General features: G+C 39.7%; 1 protein-coding gene across 3 annotated transcripts in view; it reads right to left on the bottom strand.

The window, feature by feature from the left end:
* The window catches only part of cadps2 (Ca++-dependent secretion activator 2), a 219,976-nt gene extending 202,386 nt beyond the window's left edge, over window positions 1–17,590 (bottom strand). For all 3 annotated transcript variants that reach the window (XM_052119448.1, XM_052119449.1, XM_052119450.1), the window contains exon 1: window positions 17,113–17,590. In XM_052119448.1, coding sequence (XP_051975408.1) covers window positions 17,113–17,418 — 306 coding nt within the window. In that variant the 5' untranslated portion in view covers window positions 17,419–17,590. The remainder of the gene's footprint in view (window positions 1–17,112) is intronic.
* Window positions 17,591–17,994: the final 404 nt, after the last annotated feature.

Below are 17,994 nucleotides of genomic sequence, written 5' to 3'. Positions count from 1 at the left end.
TCAGTGACTGGCGTGTCTTAGTAAAAGTTTTTTGTGAAGCTGAAAAGCCTAGTCTTTATTTGTATGGCTGGAAAGCCTGTGCCTTATTTGTGAAGCTGAACGCTTGAAAAAAAGCTGTAGCACCTGGACTGCTGTCCGGCTCCCTTCTTGCTTGAACCTGTTACAAACACCTAAATGCTTGGCGAGTGTGTTGATGAGTGCTAAAAATCCCTATGGGCATCATTAGATAGAGAACTCACTGAATGAAACCATTCAAGAAATGGACCACAGTGTTACTGGGGACAGATGATGACAGACGGATATCTGTATAACATTTTATACTGGTCAAACAATTTGCTAATGATGGGTGTCCAGCTAAAAAATAAGATAGAAAAGCTGCTTGATTGTATTTGCATTGCCATACCACTTTTACCACTCTCTGAATTTCTTGCATGGCTTCTGGTGCTGGAGCATAAACCTTTTCAGGAGGAGGCAGAGATTACATAGGTAGGTGAATAATAGAATTACCATGCAAGAGATGTCTGCAAGCAAAACAAATGCATTTTGGAGTTGTCACTGTTCCAAAAACCTCATTACACATCCACTGTACCCAAAAGATTCTCACAAAGCGAATTCTCTGCAAGGCACCTGCTTCAGGTCATAACCTCTATGCAGACTCAACTTCATAGTTAGGGAACTTCAAATGTGTTGCTCAGTGTTTGAATATGCAATTCCTAGCAATAGGTGCCACTTTCTTTACTTCAATTGCCCTTGAGGGCGGATGGTGCAAGTGTTGCCCTAAAAGAGCCTCAAGCTTCACGGAGTAGAATGCATAGCGAGGGTAGCACCCACTGAACCTTGCGGTGACTTCCTAAAAAAAAAAAAAAGGGCTATATAAATGTTACGTTCATTCATTCCTTCCTATCACTGCACTGCAAGGAGGTGGCCTTACATAACTCTGTGTAGAGATATGCATCTCATGAAGAGCAAAAGTGACAAGGGAAGGGAAATATGACAAAGATGATGGGACTATGCCTCCAGCGAGGCATCCGCCTGCCAATCTCGAGACTCATCTCCCGTGGAGAAACACAGGAAAGTCTACTTACATAAACTAAAGCATAATGCCATTCGGAAATGGAAAAAGACAAAAAAGAAAAGAAAACTAAACATTTTTGTGCCAATGGATTAGACATATGTGAAAGGGATGAGTGGGTCATCCATCACTTTCCAGGTTGCTGTTCTCTGTCAGCTGCATTCAAAAACTGGATCACAATAGCAAGCACATGAGCGCAATCATATGGGGCTGCTTTTCAGATAACTGAAAAACAATGAACAGATGAAAATGATGAAGGTACAAAAAAAAGGAGGAGAGAAAAAAAAAAAGATTAAAGCTAGGGAGAGAAAAGGTATTAAGTGATATAGGGTGACTGTAAGAGAAAGAATGCTTCAGCCCACTTGTCAGTCAACGTAAACGAAAGGAAGGTAAACATTTTGTCAGCAGAGAAGCTGCCTCTTATCTGCAGGGAATCTGGCTCATAAACAAAGATTAGTCTCCCAGTGGGCAGATATTTACATTTATATTTACTTTACTTTCAGTCCTGCACTTAACAGCAGTAAACAAATATGCTGTACGAGTAGCCAAGCCTATATATAGGCTATAATCATACCTTCTTACAGTATGTAGCCTAACTTACATCATCACATCAAACATCTCTATCTAATGTTTGTTCAGGACCAGTTTTAGGATCAGTCGATATTCGGGGCTTAGCCCTTTGTGTATACCAGGGCTCGGGAACCTGTGGCTCCTTGTTAAAAATCAAGTGGCTTGCCGGGTCTCTCACCATTCACCAACACATGATCATTGAAAACTTTCTAGAGACTTTTCCAACAGAAAGTGTGGGTGAGATCGCACAGCTTGAAGTCAATGACACTGTTTTGGTTTCCATTCTCCCGAATTTTACAGCCTACTTCTGGTGAACAAGGTTTGAAATGAAAATGCAGAGTATTTTGCTGATATACCAGCCACTGTGGAAGGCGACCGACCCGAATTATTCGTTTGTGGTATGGCTCTTGCAACCAAAAATTACGAAATTGTCTCTTTAGTGAAAAAAGGTTCCCAGCCCTTGGTGTATAGGAATGGGGCATCCTTTTAAAATACACATTATTGGAATGTAATACAATTATAATATAGTAATTCAGAATGCACTTCAACATCATCTTTCCATTACAAATAAGCAGCGGTTACCGTAGTTGAAAGGCTGACTCTAATGAACATAAGTTGTCCTTAATCAGACATATTTAACCATCGTTTTGCTTCACTATTAACCACTTTCAAAATGCAAATGGAAAAGAAATGCTTGATAATTTTCAGACTTTATGAAGAAATTTAAGCTCAAATTATTTATTTTTTTACTAAAAAAGTAAACAAAAGTATAGTATATGCTTAATTGATAAATAAAATGCAACTCTGTATACTTTTATTATAAAATATTTATTAGAATAACAGATCAAGCAAATTTACTGTAAAAAATTAAATACTAGCAATAATCACTTTCAAACAGAATATAAACTACAGAGATGAAGTGATGTCATATATTTTTGTTTATAGAACCAGTGTTTGCCATTGTAGCTGGTTTAATTTACATGACTAGACTGATCTCACAGTGAAATTCAGGTAATTATTTCTTCTCCCCACCTCACCATACAAAAATAATCCTGTTCTAATAGACCTTAAGGAGGAAAGTAGGCGTTTTTATATAAAAAAAAAAAAAATTATAATTATAATTCAGAAACTCGACTAAAGTTTTCCAGGCAACACCTAAAGATCAGAACAATGTTCTCTGGAACGATGAGATAAAGAGTGGTGTTTGGCCACAATGCTAGATATCATGTGGCCAAAATCAAAAGGTGGAAATCAAACACTGCCTTTGGCCACAAGAATCAGCCATAAATCCTGGAGGCTGGAGCTTTGTGTTTATGGGCTTATGCTCTGCCGTAGGGTCTTACCATCTTGACATCACTGAATCAACCATCAATTCCACATTACTGCAGAGAAAAAGTAGGGCTATCTGTCAAAGGGCTAAACCTAAACCATATGACTTTTGTAACAATACAATGGCCCAAATCAGTCCGTGTTTACTTAACGTAAATCGCTTTCTCTCTAAAGGCGGTGTGTGGACATTCGGTTTCGACGGCGATCCCTGAATAGATAAGTACACACACATTTGCATGGTAAAGTTACTCCACTGGGCTCAAGCACTCTTTGCACATGCCGTGTGTGTGTGTGTGTGTGTGTATTTGAGAGAGAGACAGAGAGGAGTGAGACAGACATACAGCATGCAGAGAGAGAGAATTCACGTACATGATGCGCTAGATGTCATCGGGTTTCTCGTGGAGTACTTCAATATGAAAAACAGCCAAAGACATTTAGACATTTAGAGAATCAAGAAATCCCGACAGGATGCTTTTTTAAAGTTCGAAAAAGAAGACGTAAGGTCATAATAAGTTACTTTTCAAATCTTCGTGTTTGAGGGACATACCTTTGCATTATTTCTGCATTAGCAAGTGCCGCCTTCTCACGAAGACTGCTCAGAAAATGCTCTCTCACACACTCACTACTCGACATGAGATACGAACCTCATAAAGAAATGACGTACAGCATTTGGAATGATCCGTCAATGTTTAAATATTTTTTTTAAAATCAGTAAGTGATGGAGAATTAGGTTAATGCAACCTCTGCTTATTACAGCCATTCAATTCTAAATGTTTCAGGCATTGGCAGCTTTTGGGGGGCTTATCGCTGTAACATTCAACCAAGAAACATTCATTTTCCAGTAGTTTTTAAGCCACCTGTATTTGTTGGAACACCCTCTAACAGCAGAGATTCCTCCAGAGTCTCCACTGATCGCCATCAAAAGTATCGTTAGTCTAGCTGATAACAACAACTAAAAGGAAGTGCGGCGCATCCAATAGGACATATCTCGCTGTAATTAGGGCTGGGTATCGTTCAAAATTTTCGGAAAAACTTTTTCCCGATACAAATTTTATGAAATCCGTTTTAACAAGATTACAAACATTATCTACAAAAAAAAACTTTGTAAAAAGAGTCAAACTGAAAAAATAAAACCAGACTCAAATGACTCATCTCCTGAGCCTTCTGGTCTCCTCATGCCAGGGTAGGCAGGGCCAGAGGATATCAGTAATGTGACGAGAGAGAAAAAAAAATCTAAACTTTTAATTCAGCACTTTTTTAATTCAGCCAACCCGAAGGAGAAGTACGGTTTAACAAGATAACTAGTTTAATGCAAGTTAAACTTGATCAGTTACTGTCAACCTTAAAGCATTTTTAACATCGATTTCGCTAGCTATTTATAGCCATACATCCAAACAATATCTAAAGTTACGTAGGTCCCAGTTTATAGGACTATGTCACCGCGCACAGAAACGTTAATTTAACAAGTGCACAGCCATGTACCACTACAAGTTAACCTTTTTTGTTTTTGGTTTGTTTGCTAAATGTTAACCTAGCTGTCTGTGTCCCAGTCAGAGCACCGCTGCATTCATCAGTAGTTTTGAAGGACGACTCATGTTCAAGGAAGTTCTGTGGCAGCAGGACGCTGAAAGGATGACCGCATCGGCTCGGTCTTCTTACAGTCGAAGATGGAGCAACTTTCTGCTCTTAAGACTATTCTGTGCACCTGTTCATCAGATTTGTCATGTTGTCGGTCTTGGCAGCAATTATCATTTAGCAAATATTGCATCGCGCGCTGTTGGCATCAAGCCTGGTGAAATGTAGCCACACGTGTGAGCCGCGTCTCTGGGCATAACCTCATGTTTTTCCTTGATGCCTAAACACAGCCAACCACCAGCACTTTTTGATTTGGGCATATCTAGCATGCTACATGCTTATTATTGACGTTGACGAGATTAACCCCTTAGCTATTGAAATTTGGTACTGAACGACAAGACATTTTTTTGATACTCTATAGTTTAGAGGCAATGCGGTCAGTGCCTAAAATCTATAAAACTCGATACCCAGCCCTAGCTGTAATGCAGCCACCCGTGGAGAAGTCAGGAAGAAGGTGGATGGGCAAGAAAGCCCTCAAACATCACTCAGTTAATGAAGAACCAGGAACTTTTGTTTGCCATCACATTTTAATGGCGAGTTTCTTTATAAATTTACTCTTCCAGATTATAAAGAGCAGCATAAAAAGGCTGCTTGACAATAATTTTTAGTAGGTTTCCCACTCGCTGAACATCCGGCAACACCTTCACATCCTGCAGAATTTCGCAATACAAAAAGTTATTTGTAACAGAACTTTTATTGTCAATATCAAGGTGTATTCACACAAGAGAAATGGGTGTAAGAAATGGCACAGTTTATAGCAGCTGAAACACGCAAGAAAATATATAACACTTATATCATAACATGGCAAAAACATAAGAATATTATTAATTTTGGGGAAAGTGTTGTTACAATGTTGTAAAATGTGTAAAGTCTTATATTACACATTTTATAGTTCTGACTAGATTTAAAAAAACAATAATTCAGTTTATTGCCTGAGGAAAATCTTACACAACAGACTTGCATGAAACAGTTCCCACTGGCATTTTCCATGTTTGCTTCGATGTGGTGATCCCTGAAATGTGCTAACAAGGAAGTGAACAGGTGTATGAGGGGCTTCCTGGTACCTTCACCTCTCCATTAAATTTGAATTTAATTACCTTTGAAATGGAAATGTAATGACTGCTTACTTCTGCAATGAGAAGGTAATGTGTCATGTTGCCTACAGGGAGGTCTGTTTTATTTATTAGTGAAACAAATCTTGGCACCTGTATTCCACCTTGCATATTTCAGGTTAAAAAACTAGCCAGTGGAAATAACAATGTACGTATAAGGCCGTAACATTCAAACAATGCTTGAGTGTGATATTGATTGCATACAAAATCACTGGAGTAGATTAAAACTACATTTGGACAGTCACACAGACTGAAAGGACAGAATCCCAGACCAAAATTCACTGAAAAGGCTGTGAAGAAGGGGTTGTAACAATCTCCCTTTAACCCAATATCCAAGAAAAGAGCTTCAGTATCAGTTCACATCCGTTAGCTAATTCTGAATCAATGTCTTCATTGAAACTGTATGTGGTATATTTTTGCATGCTTTCATCCAAATGGTGCAAATTCAAGGTGCCTACATTCAAGCCCATTGTTTGTTCGCACTGAATGTCAGCTTGCTAGCATGTGATCCAAATAAAAGCTCTGCCATGCACTTGAATATCATCAAGTAGAGGTCGACCGATTTTTTGCATTTTTTACATAATCGGCATCAGCCAATTTCCAAGTATATCAAGCCGATTATTAGGCAGGCGCATCTGTGGGCAGCCTAGTATTGTTCTGGAACACGTGTTCGACGCACGCTGCCCCTAGAGTCATTTTCCAGCAGAGTGAGCAGACCTCATCCAGTGCCTAAGGAAGGAGCTAAGTTCCTTGGAGAAAACAGTAAGGATTAAATTTGTATAACTTCTTTATATTTAATTTAAAACTTTTGATATTTTACTGCCAACTTCGAGAAAAACGCGACATGACATTCGGCTACTTTGGATATTGATAAGCGTAGTTGAAGTTGCATTATCACAGCAGAAGGGTTGCTATCATGTCACAATAAGTAAGCAAGAATTTTGCAATTACAGACAGTGAATCTGAGACTTTTATTTGTTCTGTTTGTGTGTCTTATATTTGAGAGGGTTGTCACTCAATGCAGAGAAATAAGTAATAAAAAAGATACCAACGCTTATATGCTATTGAAGGACTGGCTTTGGACGTTACCGGTTCTGCTGTCAGTACTGGAGAAATTAAGAAAATACATTTATTATTGCTATAAAGAGAAAGTTATTTTATCTCGCCAGCCATTTCTATGTATAATAATATGAAACCATTTGTCTGTGATGCAATTTAGCTATTCGCAGTCAGAGAGAGAGAGAGAGAGAGAGAGAGAGAGAGATCTCGCGCACAGCGAGCACAACACAACAGCGAGCACAACACAGCCCAGCTAAATGAGTGACAGAACTAAATCAAACGTAGCCTGGTTTAGATCTGTGATATTAGTCTGATTTTATTTAATAGTTCGCCTTCCAAAGATTATAAAAAGAATATTTATACATAAGCCGCATTCTGTCTAGCACAACTCTCTTCCCTTCACAGCGGTGCACTAATATTTCTCCCCAAAACTCAAACTTAACGTCAGAATCAGCACGATCGGTGATTGTTGTAAAATGCAGTCTAGCTACTGTTGCTAAATTGCGGGACGCGTTTAATAATAAAAAGAGCGCAAGAGATACCGTTCCCAAGGCGGCGCGCGCTCCGAAACAGACAGCAACGAGACAAGCTAAGTATAGGCTATTTTGGGTTTCATGTGCACGTTTAAACGATGAACTATACACAAAAATATGTCAAAACGACAGGCTTGGAGATTCACTTAAACACAGTTTATGTCTTAAATGGACGTAGTTATGGAAATAGTTGGGAGAAATGCTGCATCAGGAGTCTATTAGATCTGAACTCGGTCTTAAAGGGGAAGCATCCTATGCAGTGTTATTTTACAATTGATTACTAGATTATTAGATTTCTTTTTAGACCACACCTGAACAGTAACGTTAGTAGACCTTCCTGAAATTAAATCACTGTGCCTATATAACGTTTATCTTAAAAAGAACTGTTAAGAATACCGTTGAAGTACCGGATCGATAAGCAGTATCGGTAAGATAGTAATACCATTAAAACCTTAACGATACCCATCCCTAGTTATACCTGTGCTTCTCTTGGATGCTCTGAATATTGGATTACGTGTCTGGATTGCCCCTTAATTAAAGCTGCATTTGGATCTCAACCTTCGTGTCTCGGAGCAGTTCGTAACACCTGCTTTGTTTATTTAATATATTTGTTATACATTATTTATACAATATGTTTTTACATTATACATTTTTAATTTAAGTGTCAAGTGTTCAATAAATGTATTTGTTGAGAAATTTTGTCTATCTTAAGTAATTATTTGTGTTACATTTTATCTTACAAATAAAAGGTTCAAATAAGAGGTTAAAAACAAGCACATATCGGCCAAATATCGGCCAAAATAAATCGGCCGACCCGGATTTCAAAAGATCGGCATCAGCCTGAAAATACCAATATCGGTCGACCTCTATCATCAAGTGGGTTGACTGCCAGGGCATTAAATGAGCATTTTAAGATTATCTATAATAATGTATTTACACACACACACACACACGGTCTTGTACAAAGTCAACCAGATGCTCTGAACGTCTCAAAAGACACAAGATGTGTATATGCATCCCTACTGACTGTACAAGGCTAACAGCCAGCATACTAAAACTGACTCCCATCTATCATTTCATGTGGCCTATCAAGAGTGAATGATGGCTGATCATATGCAGTGCAGTAAAGGAGTTTGCCTCACTAACCTCAATCAAATCCAGGAGGAAAATGGTGCCTCAAGGGATGCCTGAAAATCACCTTATCAGATCTACAAATCCAGTTTAGGCAGTAAAATTATTTCTATGAACTATGACAAAAAAAAAAATCAATAAACAAGCCTCTGGCTACACTCAAGTTCTCCACCTGAAAATATGTATTCACAAAGACTAAGGGTATAAGTATTTCTTGTCAATTAGTCATGAGGTTTATCTGGATGTGCATAATTTAGCTTTTGTCTGCACCATTTTCTTAACAGAAAGCCTGTAACCTGGAGGATAATATACATTTACTATATTTTTGTAAGACAGAGAATTGTAAGACTTGTGACACTTTTTTTAATGTAACAGTCAAAAATGAAAGACTCATTGTGTAGAATCTAAAGATGTTTAAGGTTCAATATAAATAGCTTATTAAGAAACACTTTATTATTAAATAGTATACTGGATAATGTAGCCACAAAATGAACCGTAATTCCAGTTTGTCATCAGTAGATTTAATGTTTTTTTGGGAAAAAATCCTTTAAAAGGATTCATATCTTTTTTTTTTGTTCAATTTAGTTGTAAGATATCAGCCACATTTTCATTCACACAGTTATTTTTTGGAACCCATTCAACTTAAATATTATAATAATTTGTAAACAAATGATGAGAATAATAATAATAATAAATCTCAATCTCGCACCTTTAACTTTTAAACCCTCATGCTTTTTTGACATTCCGAACTCTCCAGGAAGTCCTGTAAGTGTGTCTGTTTGTAGGCAAGTTCCCAGTAGTTTAATTAGATTCTTATTCAAATTGTGGTAAAATGCACCTCCAGTGCCATTCTAAATGCATATTATAAGTGAACCGAACTTTTCAGCATTTACAGCCGAGATGTTGTTCGCGAATAGTGCTTAAATATTGCGCACCACTGTGAAGGCTAAAAATAGCCGCGAGTGTGTGTGTAAACAGAGCAGCAGCATTCACTGACGCGCTGGAGCTGCGCATACATTTTATATATTTACTTCTAAAACACAGCCTTTTGTGATTCACGGAGCCGTCGCACGTCTTCAAGTGGTTTTGATTAAAATACCCGCTCCACCTAAAAGCTTCAGTATCGGAGCCAGTATTGGATCGATCCATCCCTAGTAAAAAGAAGAGATTTCAGACCAGAGGTGGAAAGTAAGGAATTACAACTACTCTCATTACAGTAATTGAGTAATTTTTTCAAATATTTCTACTCTTCAAGTATAAATAAATAATAGTACTTTTACTTCAGTTGATTAAAAAAAGTATTCAACTTTGTGGGAAGAAGAAATCGGCACGTTTTACGCGCTAAATCAGTTTATAAACCAAAACGCTTTGTGCGCGGCACAACAGAAGCCCGCAGGGAGCACAGCACCTTGCATAAACTACCGCCTGTGTCCTCTCTTCTCTAGCTTCTCCATGACTTTCTGCCCCATCACTATACAAGATCCGTAAAATTTAGATTTTCTGCATAATTTAATTTAATTCTGGATGGGAGTAGTTCATTCAGGTACCAGGGAACTGTCTGAACATGTTTAACCACAGATAAAACTTGAGACAATGTTTTAACAATGTCAAACATGAACACAATGACATATAGTAGCAAGTAAACAAGATATCCCTGCATATATGTCTAAAACAAACTTTTTAAATACCTTAGAAAGATACAATAGTATCGGGAAAAGAACAGAGACTCAAGGCAAAAATAACACCGAAGTTGACTACAAATTCCCCAAAATTCAAATTATGGGGGCAAAAAAAGCCCATGTTTTATTAATGGTATCTGATGTAGTTACGATTGCATACATTGCGATCTTCTTTTGACTTTTCACTGAACATAATTTTTTCCCCCCCACTGTCCGGGTTCCTCGCACCATCACGCAAACAGATGGCCTCTCCCCTTCTATCAATCCGCATAAGTTTGGAATTGTACTCCCACATTAAATTCTGTAACTGTTCACCCCTCTTGTTCAAAATAAACTGTCCTAGCGGGTAACACTCTCGCTACCCTGTGCTGAGCTGCTGTTTATCTGTCTGAAAAGCCTCAACGCCTAGAGGCCAAAAGTGCACAAGTGAAGGATGTTATATATAACGGGTAAGAGAAATCACAAAACATAATGTAACCAAATGCTACAATTTACTTAATATCTCAATATGTTATAAAAATTTAAGACTTTATTATTACAACTGTAATACAATAATACACATACAGAATAACCACTTTTAGTGTTTGAATCAATCAGATCTCTCACTAAACACGGTGTGAATTTATATATTTTTTTTTTGCCTTATTTTATTCAGTTGACATGGAGTTGATAACAGTTTTCTTAATAATCTCATTCCATATCTGGATAATTGCTGCAATATCATATAGGATAAATTTCCTCCTCTATTATACTGCTTTATTAGTTTTGTACAGTATTTTAACTCAATAGCCAAAATAGTTGGACTTACGTGAATCAGAATAAACCTGAAATAGGAATGTGTTTCAGTCACAATGTACATTATGTAGTTTAGAGACATTTACAATGTTACAAATGGCTATTTCAATTTAAATAAATGTTGTATTCTTAAAATTTTCTGTTTGTCCAAGAATCCTCTTGCAGCAATGCAGGTTTTTGGCATTTAGAAGCTAGTTTCGGAGTATGTTTCTCAAACTAGAGCCTGTGATTTACTTGAATATTTGTTGTGCATCTGGCCATCCACGTCCATCTCTATCCTGGTAAGAAATTCTTTTTTTCAAAACATTAATGCATGGAATAGCATTCATCTCTCTAAAACAATAGACTTTAGGAGAAAATAGAATTTCACGAGAAATGTGTTTAGTTTACCTATTTTTAAACCAAAAATTTGACTTGCAAATGTAAAGCAACTTCTAAGAACTCAATACTTCAGCAAATGGGGGAAAGAAAAACACTGTATTGTGATTTCTGCATGGTAAAGCAAACATGTTCAATTGTTCTAATAACAACAACATTGTACTGAGTACCAAATAAACACATTGGAATGCTTTTGTAAGGAATAACTGAAACGGTGTATGTTTGCCATCATGTGTAAAGAATGCATTTTTTAAAAATACCACTTAAAACAATTATTTAAACCTGTAATGATATTTTGCAACTACTGATTTTGGCAGTATTTTTTAACAATTTAATACATCCTTAGTGAAAGTAATCCTGGACTTCATTTCAAAAATATCTTCTTGAATGTGTTCTAAAGATTTAAGCGTATATAATCTAAATAATATAATTTTCATAAAGTAACTTGTAAAGTAATGGAGTAGTTTTTCGTCAAACTACTTTATTCTTACTTGAGTCATAACATATGCCAGTAGTATACTGGGTAGCGGGGGTCGATTTGCATGCCGTCTTACCCTGATGAGAACGCCGGCTCGTTTTCCTCTTTTCCTTCTGCGTTTCCGCGGCCGGGCAGCCCAGACAAAGGGCTCCGCCGGCGTGTTTGTAAACAGCGGGTCGGCATTAAGGAATTTGAAGTCTGGTTTTCGATGTGAAATTGTAGAACCAATGTCCAAAAGCGTTTGTCTGTTATAAACAATAAGGCAGACAACATCCAAGACAAAAAAACAAAGAACTGTAAACAAAACAAACAATAAACCACAGTGTTGTAACGGAGCACGCAACGCAGCAGCCATACTCGGCGCCATCTTGAGTTGTTGATACCCAGTATACTACTGGCAAATGTTCAGTCTCTGGACAACAAGCTCTGCGAGCTGAGAGCGCGGATCTCTTTCCAACGAGAGACGAGAGATTGCTGTGTTATCTGCCTTATAGAAACCTGGCTGGCTGCGGAGATTCCAGACTCGGCCATCGAAATCACTGGCTTTTCCGTGCACTGAGCGGACAGAGCGAAAGACCTCTCTGGTAAAAGCAGAGGTGGTGGTGTATGTTTTATGATCAACAAATCATGGTGTGATCAGAGGAACGTACATTTCATCAAGTCTTTCTGCTCTCCTGATCTGGAATATCTCATGCTTCTGTGTCGACCATTCTGGCTGCCGAGGGAATTCACAGCGGTCATCATCACTGCTGTGTACATCCCCCCACAAGCCGGCACAGACCGGGCACTCAGGGAACTGTATGGGAGTATAAGTGAGCAGGAAACCGCGCACCCTGAGGCTGCGTTCATTGTTACCGGGACTTTAACAAAGCCAACTTCAAAACAATCACTCCAAAAATACCACCAACACATAAAGTTCAACACACGAGGGGACCGGGTTTTAGATCATTGTTACTCTCCTTTCCGGGATGGCTACAAATCCCTCCCCCGCCCCCCATTTGGCAAATCGGACCACTCTTCCGTTCTGCTTTTGCCCGCTTACAAGCAGAAGCTGAAACGGGAAGCACCCACCCTCAGAACGATCCAGTGCTGGTCGGACCAATCAGACTCTGCGCTACAAGACTGTTTTGATCAGGCGGACTGGGAGATGTTCCGTCCGCCTCTGATGACGACCATCGAGGTTTACGCTGACAGCGTAACGTGTTTCATCAGGAAGTGCGTAGAGGATGTTGTTCCGACCAAAACAATACGGATATACCCCAACCAGAAACCATGGGTTAACGGCGAGGTTCGCACGGCACTCAATGCGCGGTCCTCTGCTTTTAAATCTAACACGGAGGAGCGTAAACAAGCCAGTTATGCCCTCCGTAACACCATCAGTGAAGCCAAACGCCAGTACAGGCACAAACTTGAAGGTCAGTTCAACACCACTGACTCTAGAAGCATGTGGCAGGGAATTAATACAATCACGGACTACAAACGGAATAAAGACTCCGCTGTGAACACCGCTGCATCTCTCCCGGACGAACTAAATACATTTTATGCTCGTTTTGAGGACAGTAACAACGCCCTCGCGGAGAGAGCACTCTCTGCTGACGCTACAGAGGTTGATTCACTCTCCGTCTCTGTTGTGGATGTAACCCGATCCTTCCGACGGGTGAACATCCGTAAAGCCGCGGGTCCAGACGGCATTCCGGGCCACGTCATCAGAGCGTGCGCGAATCAACTGGCTGGTGTTTTTACGGACATTTTCAATCTGTCCCTCTCCCTGTCTGTAGTCCCCACATGCTTCAAAACATCAACCATTGTGCCTGTACCGAAGCAAGCCAGAGTCACTTGCTTAAATGACTGGCGACCTGTTGCTCTGACCCCCATCATCAGCAAATGCTTTGAAAGGTCAGAGATTACATCTGCTCTGTTCTGTTCTGAACCCCTCTTTGGACCCATTGCAGTTTGCCTACCGCAACAACCGCTCCACTGATGATGCCATTGCATCTACGCTACACACTGCTCTCTCCCATCTGGAAAAAAGGAACACATATGTGAGAATGCTGTTTGTAGACTACAGCTCAGCATTCAACACCATAGTGCCCTCCAAGCTTGATATGAAACTCCGGGCTCTGGGCTTAAACGGCTCGCTGTGCAGCTGGATCCTGGATTTCCTGTCAGGCAGACGTCAGGTGGTTAGAATGGGCAGCAACATCTCCTCATCACTGACTCTCAACACTGGAGCCCCTCAGGGCTGTGTTCTCAGCCCCCTACTGTAGTCCCTATACACGCATGACCGTGTGGCAACACATAGCTCCAATGCCATCATTAAGTTTGCTGACGATACGACGGTGGTAGGTCTGATCACTGACAATGATGAAAGAGCCTACAGAGAGGAGGTGCACACTCTGACACACTGGTGTCAGGAGCACAACCTCTCCCTCAACGTCAGTAAAACCAAGGAGCTTGTGGTGGATTTCAGGAAGAAAGACAGAGAACACAGCCCCATCACCATCAATGGAGCACCGGTAGAGAGAGTCAGCAGTTTCAAGTTCCTCGGTGTCCACATCACTGAAGATCTCACATGGTCCGTCCACACTGAGGCCGTTGTGAAGAAGGCTCACCAGCGCCTCTTCTTCCTGAGACGGCTGAGGAAGTTTGGAATGAACCACCACATCCTCACACGGTTCTACACCAGTACTGTAGAGAGCATTCTGACTGGCTGCATCACTGCCTGGTACGGCAATAGCACCGCCCACAACCGCAAAGCCCTGCAAAGGGTGGTGCGAACTGCCAGAAACATCATCGGAGGTGAGCTTCCCTCCCTCCAGGACATATACACTAGGCGGTGTGTGAAAAAAGCTCGGAGGATCATCAGAGACTCCAGCCACCCGAGTCATGGGCTGCTCTCACTGCTACCATCAGGCAGGCGGTATCGCAGCATTAGGACCCGCACCAGCAGACTACATGACAGCTTCTTTCCCCAAGCAGTCAGACTGTTGAACACTTGATCTATCACGATCAATAATTAGCACTGCACTTTATTCATCTTATATCTCACACTGGACTGTCAACATATTCTCCTCAATATACTACTTCATATATACATTTCATATACTCATTGTATTGTATATTGTGTATTTTATATTGTGTGTATTGTTTACTGTACATTGTATATAATTATTGTGTTGTGTAAGTATGTGTACATTTGATTTGTAAAATGTTTTGTGTAAGTATGTCGTTTATTGTAATTGGTATATGTCTCGTCACTGTCATGACTGCTATGTTGCTCGGAACTGCACACAAGAATTTCACCTACTGTTGCACTTGTTTACATGGTAGTGTGACAAAGTGATTTGATTTGATTTGATTCTTCAACTTGTACTCAAGATAATTATTTCTTCAGTAGCAGCATTTTTACTTAAAGTAAAAAAACAGTACCGTATCAGACATGATGTCAAAACTAGAATGTGACGATGTGGCCTACCAGAGACTTTTAGCAAAACAATAACCATAACAAGATAAAATTATGGAAAAGTGCCACCTGCCACCTGTTGCTTGCAGTCTACACATAAAAAAATGTATATTCAGAATACTTGCTCAAGCTTTCTCAAAGCCATTGACATTAAATATTTATAAAAAAGCCTTCACGGTTTAAAACACCTGGAACTGGAATCCAATTTACAGGTCCCACAGGTGAAAAGTTGATAACAGGTTATCATCAATGGTAGAGTCTAACATAATTACAGTTGCACAGAGAATATTTCCACTTTTAGATGTGTGATTACAGGCATTAAGCTCCAAGCAGACTTTTTAAAAGGCTTAATAACTTGTGTCCAAAATATGCATTAAGAGAGAAATCATTTGAATTCACAGCAACACCTGAACTATGGTAGATATACAAGAACATGTATAAATAAAAATAAATGCACCATTGCATCAATGCATAATCTATTAATATTCAAAACACATGAAACAGCGAAAAAGGTGATGACAGTGAAAGGACACGTTTAAAAAAAGTGAGACATTTACAGGTCAATCTTAAAAATCTCCTTTTAATGCTATAAAAGTAAGCCTTTTAACTACTGAACCTAGCCCATGATTTTAAAACATTTTGAATAACTAATTTCCATTTTTAATTATTACTGGATAAGTATTTAAAAAAAATGGTTTCCAAAGATTGTATTTATAAAGAGCAATTTCTAGCCAATTGAATATTTAGAACCACAGAATACCCCCATATATACACCAATACGTCACAACATTAAAACCACCTGCCTAATATTGTGTAGGTCCCCCTCGTGCCGCCAAAACAGTGCCAACCCGCATCTCAAAATAGCATTCATAAAAGCTATTATTCTCACCATAATTGTACAGAGCATTCTCTGTTGACCTCTCTCATCAACGAGGCATTTTCATCCACAGAACTGCAGCTCACTAAATGTTTTTGGCACCATTCGGAGTAAATTCTAAGAGACCGTGTGTGAAAATCCCAGGAGATCAGCAGTTACAGAAATACTCAAACCAGCCCATCTGGCAACAACAATCATGCCACGGTCTAAATCACTTAGATCACATTTTTCCCCCATTCTGATGGTTGATGTGAACATTAACTGAAGCTTCTGACCCGTATTTGCATGACTTTATGCACTGCTGCCACACAATTGGCTGATTAGATAACTGCATGCATGATTGTTGGTGCCAGATGGGCTGGTTTGATTATTTCTGTAACTGCTGAGCTACTGGGATTTTCAAACACAACATTCTCTAGAGTTTACTCAGAATGGAGCCAAAAACAAAAAACATCCAGTGAGCTGCAGTTCTGCGGATGGGAACACCTTGTTGATGAGAAAGTTCAACAGAGAATGGCCAGACTGATTCGAACTGACAAAGTCTACAGTAACTCAGATAACCACTCTGTACAATTGTGGTGAGAATAATATAATCTCAGAATACTATTCTAAGATGCGGATTGGCGCTGTTGTGGAGGCACGAGGGGGACCTACACAATTTTAGGCAGGTGGTGTTAATGTTGTGGCTGACCGATGAGATGTGTGTGTATGTGTATGTGTGATAACCATCACTTTTCCAAGAATTTCATGTTAAATTCTATGGCTTTCCTGGCCTGGAAATAACCATTTAAAAATTCGCTGCTATATAACATTACTTTAAGAGCCCTGGCAAACACTTGCGCCTTGAGTGATGCGCTGGAAGTACATTATGAGAAATTACAGAAGTTTGCAGTATCTTGTGAAAGCGTTTGGAAGCTGCTTAACATGAGGCGAGTGTGGCACGCGCGGATTGTTAAAAGTGCGAAATAAAAGGTCGAAGCGGCGAGAAAACAGTCACTCACCTTTTGCTGACGGCGAGCCATATCCGTGGGCTGTTTGGCGTTAAACGGGTACGCGATACACCTCAACACAAACACGTAAATTTGTAGTTTAATTTTCCTCTCCGCCTCCTCTTTCTGAAGTCTCTCCTGCTCCGTTTTGTCCGCCTCAGCGGAGGAGGGGACCGGCTCCTTGGTTTGGGTTCGCGGGGCATCCGATGTCTTTTCGGGTTTGGGACTCTTTTTAACGGGTTTCCCAGTTTTAACGGGCGGCTCGTCCTCAGGTGGTAGTTCACCCTCAGAATCGTCGCTGGAGGACGGGTCCAGCATAGTCGACACTCAGGCGACGGTAAGTCCTCACAGCTGTGGGAAAACAAGAAAACCCAGAGAGGTTACTGACGACCTCAGCGACGGAGTTTTTTCCTGAGAGAATGTCAAATGTGTCAATGTCGAGACTTTTAAAGGCGGAGTCAAACCGCGAGCTATAAGTTGACGAGGCTCATTCTTATTTTCTCTCGCGAGTTGAGCACGAGCACGAGCGCGAGGAGGTTAGTGCAGAGTTATGCGACACAGGTAGCAGCAACCTGTGGCATGGACAACATGCAACACGTGGGAGGTTCCCTTCTTAAAGGTGCAGTCTCTAGCTAGCGATGTAATTTTTTTTTTTTTTAAATAGCACAAGTTCATGATATTCATGATGTTCTCTTTAAATTAGTGTTAGTATTAAAATTCAGGAATTAAGCATTAGAGTTTAAGCGAGCAAAATAAACCATAGACAGGCTGATTTCAGGATCAACAGACATGCAACGAGTCTTTAAATTAGTTTTAATAGACACTGATAATTAATTGCCTATAAATTATTTGAACACATACTCATACATGCTACTATATAACAAAATATACAAT

Source organism: Xyrauchen texanus, chromosome 46 (genome assembly GCF_025860055.1).
Source record: "Xyrauchen texanus isolate HMW12.3.18 chromosome 46, RBS_HiC_50CHRs, whole genome shotgun sequence".
Taxonomy (NCBI): domain Eukaryota; kingdom Metazoa; phylum Chordata; class Actinopteri; order Cypriniformes; family Catostomidae; genus Xyrauchen; species Xyrauchen texanus.
Note: the sequence above shows the minus strand (reverse complement) of the source record. Positions and strands in the feature narration are given on the sequence as shown.